The 9,331-nt window shown below is 42.1% G+C and overlaps 1 protein-coding gene across 1 annotated transcript; it reads left to right on the top strand.

Annotated features, from left to right (window-relative positions):
* Positions 1 to 556: 556 nt before the first annotated feature.
* Positions 557 to 7,323, top strand: tob2 (transducer of ERBB2, 2). Its single transcript, XM_077618969.1, has 2 exons — positions 557 to 726; positions 3,683 to 7,323. Exon 2 carries the CDS (start codon positions 3,881 to 3,883, stop codon positions 4,997 to 4,999), a length of 1,119 nt encoding a protein of 372 aa, XP_077475095.1. The 5' UTR covers positions 557 to 726; positions 3,683 to 3,880; the 3' UTR covers positions 5,000 to 7,323.
* The last annotated feature ends 2,008 nt before the right edge of the window (positions 7,324 to 9,331 follow it).

Below are 9,331 nucleotides of genomic sequence, written 5' to 3'. Positions count from 1 at the left end.
AAGAGAAAAGTCCTAATGATCACGTCATTATCTATTTCTAAGAACAGCATTTCCCACAAGCCTTGGTTTAAAAGGCATGTCTCCTTCGCTGTTCTGATTGGATAACAGAGCCCAATAATTGGTGGACCCGCCTCCTTCTCAGCCAATAGGCACTCTGTTGCCATCACCACTTGTATTTTTAGCCGGCTGTCAGCGCCGTAAAAAACTACAAATATCCATCCGCGATATAGTCTAGGGTTCGCTTTTGAAACTGTTGTTTAAAAAGAAAACAGTAATATTTACTTATCACGGATATTTTTTGTAAAATATCATTGCGCGTTTTGAAAACGTGAAATTGTTTGTTTTACTTGATCGTTAACAGGCCCTCATTTTTCCTATTTATGAGTTATAATCGGTATTGATGTAGATTTTAAAAAACATAACAATTTACAAATATTTTTTTCTATGATAACATGAAAAAACATTAAAATCGAGAGAAAATAGTTCCAGGTGTCACGTGGGTGTGGGCGAGTCACTGTGTATAAATACGTCGGGTTGTCCTACCGTAAAGTTTTCCTCTGAACGCACCACCAACTGTCAGCTGGAAACCGGACAAGCGATTTAAAAGAATTAAAATGCCAAGGTGAAACATTTCGACGTCTCACGTTCTCTTCATGGACGCAAAGCTTTAAAAATCGGGAACGATTCCCCGCAATCACATTAAAGGTCGACGCCAAACAGGGGAAGGTGAGTCGTATCAGCCCAAATTATTATACTATTTCAGCATTACAGATCGTTTTTATTATTTTTGTGTGACTTATGGCTTTGGCCGGCAAATAGAATCACTATAATGTTTGATGGGGTATGTTAATAAGGAATAAATTTAATTTTGTGTTTAATAATCGTGCTTGGATTTTGTGGTTGTTAGGAGCTGCACTGCATTATGCTGAGCGGTGCTTCTGTTTTGGTTTTTAACACATGATTAAAAATATGAAACACGGCCCTCCTTATGATGCAGTGCAGTTAAATTCCCTTGAAAACTACAGAATACACTCCAAACAATAAACATGTTTGTGCAATTCCTTCAAAATGGGAGGACAGGCTTTTCGGGGCGATTGACGGCGCTGGACGTCCAACCCATTTTGACTGGGACAACTGGCCAATCAGATTGGACGTCTGGCGCCGTCAATGGCGTGCAATCAGTTAAACCACAGCAGTCCATACTCGGTATTATTGTTTTGAGGAATGAAAATGTATTTTAATGATCTGATGGGAATGTGTTGATTGTAATAATTTCCATTCAAATGGTTGCCTGGTTGTGGTTGAAATCACATTGGATTATATACACTGAATAGTCATGTAAACTGAGATTTTACAGCTCAGTGGAAAGCATTTGAAGCGCCATGTAAACAATGTGACTGTGCATCCTGATTTGCTGCTCGGCCTGCAGCATTCAAGCTGTAAAAAAAAATAGGAAAGAAAAACAATAACAACAGCAGTGTTACTGTATTTTTGTTTCTATTAAAAGGACAAGAATTTCTGTTTTTTTTTTGCATCAAATGAAGCATTGAGTCCATTGAATAATCAATGCATGAATGTTTTCTTCAAATATTAGTCATTGCTGTGACTGCCCTTTTTTTAAAGTGTATTTTATTTTTATTTCAGGTAATGGTAAAGTCATTTAAAGTCCCCAAATCCGCCATCCCAACAAATCCCCACCTTTATCCTCTCAATGTCACCTTATTTGCACGTGGAAGTCTAAATGTAGTGCTGGCGTCGAACTATTCCAATGTAGCAAATGTGCGGCTTTATCCTTTACGAAAGCACAATCTTCTTTTAATCAGATTCGTCTTTGAAAGATGAAGGATTCCCATCTGGCCGGGGAAGTTGATGGGAGGGGGATTGTTTTTGTGGATGGGAGCGGGTAGGATTGTGTGCACTGCATGCTGGGAATTGGTGTTCTGCAATCGGCCATCTGCCATTTTACACATTGGTCTTGGATGCCAATCTTGTGATGCTGGTTTTTCATTTTTAATCTGATGTTGATTTAGTGCTGGGGCTGAATGGACTCGAGCTTTAAGAAGGAGGAGCTTGATGGGATCAGATTCAGATTATGAAGGATTTATGCGGCCCACATCACATCTGTCACGTTCATCAGTACATCCTGTGCTGTTATAAAAGCTAAATATGAAATGGTGAATTCCTCTTTGTGAATGTTGAATTTGACAGACGTCGTGTTCCTCTCGCGTGTTTTGCTTCTGTAATCTTGCATGTCAAAATAACCACTTAACCGTGTTGTTTAGACATTAATGTTGTGTATTAAGAATCAATTTACTGTAATTCATCATTAACATGCGTATGCAGTACATTAGAGGGGTCAAATTTTAAGGCAAGTTATAACACCAACAACGTATAAACACCTGCATGTCATTGCAAACACAAAAAAATGAAATGATACCAGATTTGGGAATCATGTCAGTAAAACTAAAACTGATTTAAACATATGTATAAATAAAATCAATTTTTAAAGGCGGCTGTAGTTTTCAGGGTTTATGTGGGGTCTTAAAGCCTTGAATTTAATCACCTTGTTAAAATGTTTTAACTTATTGGATACTGATAGATTGCTGCCAGCCCTCCAAGTCAAATTGAATTGGATGTGAATTGCCGTCGATGGCGATGAAACATCTCTGAGAGGAAACCATACGAACCCTTAAATATTTGATGAATCAACTAATTGATTAGCCAATCTAAAACTATTTTGATAGTGGATGAATCATTTGAAACACATTGTTAGGGTAAAAATGGTCTAAGTCCTCTATTTTGGAACTTGTATTAGGACACATTCTTTGTGTATATGTATATTTTTCTTTCTTTTATTACCATTTTTTTATGAAAGAGGACAAGGAGTAAATGTTTGTTTTTAATCTTTTGATATGTGATTTAAAAAGGGAGAGTAAATATTCAGTTTTTCATTTTTAGTCATCTTTTTTTCGATTTTCTTGAGTAGGGCAGCCTCACAGTGGTGGACCTGGGTTCAAATCCAGGTCGGTCCACCTGTGTGGAGTTTGTATGTTCTCCCTGGGCCTGTGTGGGTTTTGTCTGGGTACTCTGGTACATTCCAAAGACATGCTTGTTAGGCTGATTGGACACTGAGTGTGAGCGTAAATGGTTGTTTGTCTCCTTGTGCCCTGTGATTGGCTGGCCACCGATTCAGGGTGTCCCCCGCCTCGTCAACTGGGATTGGCTCCAGCACCCCCCGCGATCCTAATGAGGATAAAGCGGTTCAGAAAATGAAATGAGATTTTCTTGAGTCATAAAAAATGTGACGAAACATTTTGTCATTTTAATTTAACAAAACCAGTATTTTTTCATTTATTTATTTATTTTTAAAAGAGTAACTATTCAATCTTTCAAGGATCAGATAAATTGTATCAGTTTTTATTTAACAAGAAACATGAAGCAATTTAATTTACTTTTGCGTGCCAAAGGAAATGAAATGCAGGGCCTGATTTGGCCCCCGGGCCTTGAGTTTGACACCTGCTACCTACTTTAGAGAAAAGCAAACATGATTAGCGCGTAGTGCAAATAAAAACAAATGTCTGAATAGATTGAACAACATGGACGGCCAATAGGCCTGAAACACATTTGGTGTCTATGTACATTTCGTAATAGCTGTATTCTACCTTTTCTACCATTTTCACAGAACCAGCTTGACCCAAGACACTGACAAGCAACCCTGCCATCCCTCCTTTCAAGGTGCCTTTCAGTATGCCGCCTCTAAAATCCCACGGCGTACCGTAAAGCAGAAGCTAGCCAGGAACATTCCGCTCCGCATCGGCTCAAATTCAAGCCAAGCTCGCCTCTTCCTCTCGGCGGAGCGCCGCCGCAACCCGTCGCGGTCATGCATCTGGAGGTCAAGGTCGCCCTCAACTTCATCGTGTCCTATTTGTACAATAAGCTACCTCGGCGCCGAGCCGACCTCTTCGGGGAGGAGCTGGAGCGGATCCTGGTGTCTCGCTTCGAGGGTCACTGGTACCCCGAGGCCCCGCTTCGAGGCTCGGCGTTCCGCTGCCTGCACCTGGGAGCCCCCAGGGACCCCGTTGTAGAACTGGCCGCCAAAAGGAGCGGCTTGGACACGGAGGAGGTGCGTGCCAATGTCCCTGCCGAACTCAGCGTGTGGATCGACCCTTATGAGGTGTCCTATCAGATTGGAGAGAAGGGGGCGGTGAAGGTGCTTTACCTGGAAGACCCGCCGGGCCCGGGCCGCGACGGCGAGCGAGCCGAGGGGCCCGCCAGAGAGGTTAAAGGAGACGCCGAGTCGGAAGAAGCCAAGAGCCTTTGCTTCAATCCGGACGCTCAGGTGTTCGTTCCCATCGGGAGCCAGCTGTCCCCATCCCCCACGCCGCCTCACCCCGGACCCCCTCTTTTCAACTACCCTCCCTCCGGCTCGCCGGCCGAGCCGGCCGCTCACCCCTCCGACGCGTCCGCCCCTTCCCCGCCTTACCCGGGCGCCCAGCCATCCGGCGCCCGCCCCCAACCCATCACCTTCACCACCGCCGCTTTCGCCGCCACCAAGTTCGGATCCACCAAAATGAAGAAATGCGGCGCGGGTGGGTCGGCGGGCGCGGCGGTGGGAGTCCCACCCGTCCAGAGGATGCTCACCCGCTCCCCCACCGCCATTTTGGCTCCGGATATGCTGAAGCACAAGTCGCTCTCTCTGTCCATGCACTCGCTGACGGCCCCCGTTCCCAGCCAACTCTCCCCCAACGCCAAAGAGTTTGTCTACCCAGGATCCCAGAGCCCCCGTTACTTCGACGCCGACCCTCCGCAAGCTCACGCCGGCCGATTCCAACCGTCCTTTGACCCTTTCGCCATCCCTCCGCCGTCCCAGAGTCTGGGCATGGTGGGCGCCAACGGCGAGATCTCCTACATGGAGAAACCGCAATTTGTGGACGGTTTAGGGAGTTACAACCTGCAATATCCCAGCCAGTCCTTCCAGCCTGTCGTTTTGGCCAACTAAGCCTTCATTTTTCAACAACTGGCCTGGATAGATTCATCTTTCCCCCCCCAAAAAAACTAAACTATCCCAAGAGTAATGCAAGCTATTACTTCCATTCAAATGCATAACTTAACCCAAGAAATTTGACCATACAACCCTCTAAACTAATTCAATCCCGCTGACAGAGATAGAAGTCCAATCCGTTTGCAGTGAGAGGGGTTAGCGGCGATCGGTCATTTAAATTTTTGTGTGAAATTTTAATGAGAACATAAAAACGGAAAAGGATATTGATGTGGTTAGAGTTAAAACTTGGAGATGGAAGTTTTAACTTTGACATCTGTGGTAGCAATTGATTTAGATTTTGTGTCGAATGCCCCACCCATAAAAAAATAACTTAATGCATAACTTAAAAGTTTAAATTTGACAACAGTAGTAATGCTTGGTATTCTTCAAATTTTTGTGCTTAAAAACAGACAACAAAGATGGTGGTGTTAAAGCTTTAACTCTTTGATTCATTTTGGCATCAGTTGAAACGATTCATTTTCTTGAACTTTAAATTTTGTCTCAGTAGAACAATTCATTTTCTTCCACTTTAAATTTTGGCATCAGTCGAAACATTGAGTTTTCTTCCATTTTCAATCTAGTCCGCAATCTCTGAATTAAAGCTTTAACTCTGGAATTAATTTGGCTATCAGTAGTTAAAAAAACATTTTCTTCCCCTTTTAAACTTAGTCTCCATTGAAATGATGACTTTTCTTCAAATTTCAATTTAGGACGGTATTATCCGAGTTAAAACTTAACTCTGGGATTAACTTTGGCATCAATAGATACCACTTTAAATTTTGGCTCTGTAGAAACGATGAGTTTTCTTCAATTTAGTGCGGAATTATCCGAGTTAAAGCATTAACTCGGAATTAAATTCCCAATGGTTCATTTTCTTTTTTTTTCTATGTCTCTTTTACACTAAATTAAAACAGTCAAGTATACACTGCGCGTCTATTAAGTAGGTAGTTCAGGCTTTAAGTCATTCGCTGCCATTGACGGCAATCGATGTCTAATCCATTTCGAATGAGTTGCTTTTGTCATCACGTCTTGTTTGAATGAATCATCCCCGATGTTATTCAGTCATCGACGAGTAATCTAGTGGACACTTTTGGACCTATCAAGTATTGCACTTTGCTCCGCAAGATGTTCCAGCTTTCCGTGGGCCAACGTCGGTTCCTTTATTTATCGTACGAACACTTTCACTTTTTTGGGGTGGGGTTGGCGGGGGGATTCATGGAAGGCCAAGCGAGCCAATAGAAGAATGTAATTCATCCGTCAGGGGAAATGGCAGCGGAGAAGGTCGAGGAAACGTCCGCCGGGCAAAAGAAGCTCTGCATCTTAACAAGTCGACGCTCACGTGCCAACCCCGCCGCGTTCATACATCTCGACTTTATATAATCGGCACACGGCTAAAACGCACGCGAGCGCGTTTCCGGTCATCGGCGTGTGAAGGTGAACGGGCTGCGATGCGCGGTTGGGGGATGGGCGGCGATTCCTATAAATGGTTGGGCGCCACTTTTAAGGATGTGGTGCTTTTTCCCTCTCGCGCGGAAAAAAAAAAAAAGAATAAAAGGCAGCGAGAGGGCGCGCACGCGTTGACTCGATGGCGTCCGGCGTGTATTGACTTTGAGGGTGAGATTTTTTTAAAACCCAGAACACGTTGCTGCCGAGCTTAAATGGTATTGAAGCGAAAGGCCAACGCTATTCTGCAGAGGGAAAGCGGTAAAAAGGTGAAGTTGCTTCTCGTCTTCTGCTTGTCAAGTGGACATCGATGAATGTTCTTTATTGATGGCGGGATTTCTTTGCTGTTTTAAGCTAACCCTCCAGTTTAATGGCTTTGGTATGACAAAAAAGGTCATAACCAGCACTTTATCAAGCCCAGCTCCAGTTTTCCTGTTTGACAGGATTTAGCATCCACTGTTTTTTTTTTTTTTGGTTGTATTCGACTGTCATTTAAAGTCAAAACTTATTGAAATTGTGGAAATGAAGTCCGTTGTGTCCATTCAATGTTTTTCTAGACCAAGATATGTAATCGTGTTTTGTACCCGAGGACCCTTAACTGTTTTTTTTTTCTCTCGTCCTTTCGCCCTCTTTAAGAATGTGGAGGGACGTAAATTTTGGTTCTGTAATTTAAAAAAAAAAAACGTATTCTCTATATTTTTGTTTTTGCTAACTATGATGTGTATATATGAAGTCATGTTCAGATTATTTGTTTAGTTTCTTACATGCTGAAGTTATTTTTGCAGAAATTAACCTGAATATATGCAAACTGAGATAAATAAATACAAGTATTTCAATTATGTACAGAGTCCAGTATTGAATGTGTATTGTAGCTTGTAGAAGAGCGTTTGAGATTTGGCGAGCTAAACGTTTACAAATAACTGAAAATTCTTTCACAGACAAACTTAAGTGTCGTTTTGACTTCCCGTCAATGGCAGCCGGTGAATTGAGACGGAGCTACTTCTAAAAAATGGCTCCCTTTTTATTTCTATTCATTGAAGCATTCTGTCTTCATGATATAGCCATATCCCAAACTCCTTTATTTATGCTGATCCCGCCCCCTGTCAAGTGCAATGTAAGGCCATGATGGAAAAGACCCCGCAATGGGTTTCTACCTCTCGTCTCCCGGAATAGCGTGGCGGTATTTTGGTCTCTTCTAATAGGACAGATGAAGGTAATGAATGTTCTACTCTTAGGCAGCCCGGGTTGAGATGGCCTGCACGAGCCCAACCGAGAAAAGCTGAATATTTTATTGCGCTTAAAAGGACTCCAAATAAGGTACGCGTCCACATATTTGAAGGACTGCATCGCGTGCTCAAAATAGGCCGTTTAAAATGCACCCCAAACTACGAATGTGCAGGCCATCTTACAATCAGGGTTGAAGAGAAATGGGATTTTTTTCTATTCTGACCTTTTGCTTAAATTGTTTTCATTTGCACTTTGGAACATTTCACGGTTCCAAAAGTTTATTTTCTACGTGACATTTAAATGTAGAATGGGAAAGATGTACAAATAGCGGTTTCCTTTTTCGGAGTGTATTTTTTATTTTTTTCCTATTTTGTATCCGATGTACACCTTGTAGATGTTGAACAAGTATTTCACCAATGAAACGTAATGGCCGCTTTTCTTGGAATGAGGCATTACTACTGCAGTTTCTTATTGTATCAGATTTCTTTTTTAAGTTTGTAATAAAATGACCAGTAAGCATGGAAAATAAGATGATGGCCTCGTCATTTCTCATGCTGTTCAACAACAGTTTTATTGCACTAAAGCGGGGGTGTCAAAAATGTTTGTTCCGAGCCACATTAAAGTTATGGTTTCTTGCCAAGGGGTGTTATATCTGGCAAACTCAGGTTAGGGTCAACTTGGTCTTTACACAGTGGCGGGCCGTCAGGGCCTTTAAGGCCTTCTCTGCTGGCCTAAGAAATATCTGAATCATATATTATATGTTGTCCATCAATACTTATTATTCCAAATGGTCTGTTAGCTTCTTTTCATTGCTTTTCCCCCCTGGTTGCACTCCTTCCAGATGTGTGTTTTCATATTGAAGCATTTAACCAATCACATTTCAGCCATTATTTGTTGCCAGGATCAGAAATCTGCCTCAAAGCCTTCACAATCAGTTGTGCGGGCTCTGCTGCATTAAACAAGACTGTTGCTTTTAACCAATCAGATTTCAAGTTGGCAACACCACAATGCTTTTTCGCAGGCATTGCCATTTTGCTGGCTGGGATACGTCATTACTTTCACCAACTATTATTGGCTAGCTATAGAGTAGGCAGGCCAAAGTGAGCCAGCCAGAGATTGCAAACTCCACCCACAATGGCCGACTTAGGAAAACAAATGCATTTGGTTGCAGATTTGCTCACAAAGCTATTTTCCAGACAGACTTTTCCAGAAAAAAATGGACATCATTAAGAAAGGGCGGTCAACTCCGAAGCTAGCAAGCCTGTTACAGGAAAAGGGTGTGCGCCAGTTTCAGTGCGCTAACTACAAAGAGCTACCAAACTGTATTTGGAGCAAGCTGCACAAGCAAATATATTGTTGTGTTGATTTAAAGCCATTTTAAAGACGGACTATACATAATATAAATCCATCATACTTTTGTATATAAATTGTGGAGTCACAAACAGGGAAATTATGTAAATTGGCTCACAAAGTAAATTTTGCAATCATTTTCATTATAGTATTAGTAGTACTATAGCTCGGCATACGAGCAATTTGAGATACAAGTAAATTTTTGAGAAAATGTTTACCTTGAGATAGGAGACAAATTTTGAAATACGAGCAAACAGCCAGGTGTGGCCA

This window comes from Stigmatopora argus, chromosome 14 (genome assembly GCF_051989625.1).
Source record: "Stigmatopora argus isolate UIUO_Sarg chromosome 14, RoL_Sarg_1.0, whole genome shotgun sequence".
Lineage (NCBI taxonomy): Eukaryota > Metazoa > Chordata > Actinopteri > Syngnathiformes > Syngnathidae > Stigmatopora > Stigmatopora argus.
Note: the sequence above shows the minus strand (reverse complement) of the source record. Positions and strands in the feature narration are given on the sequence as shown.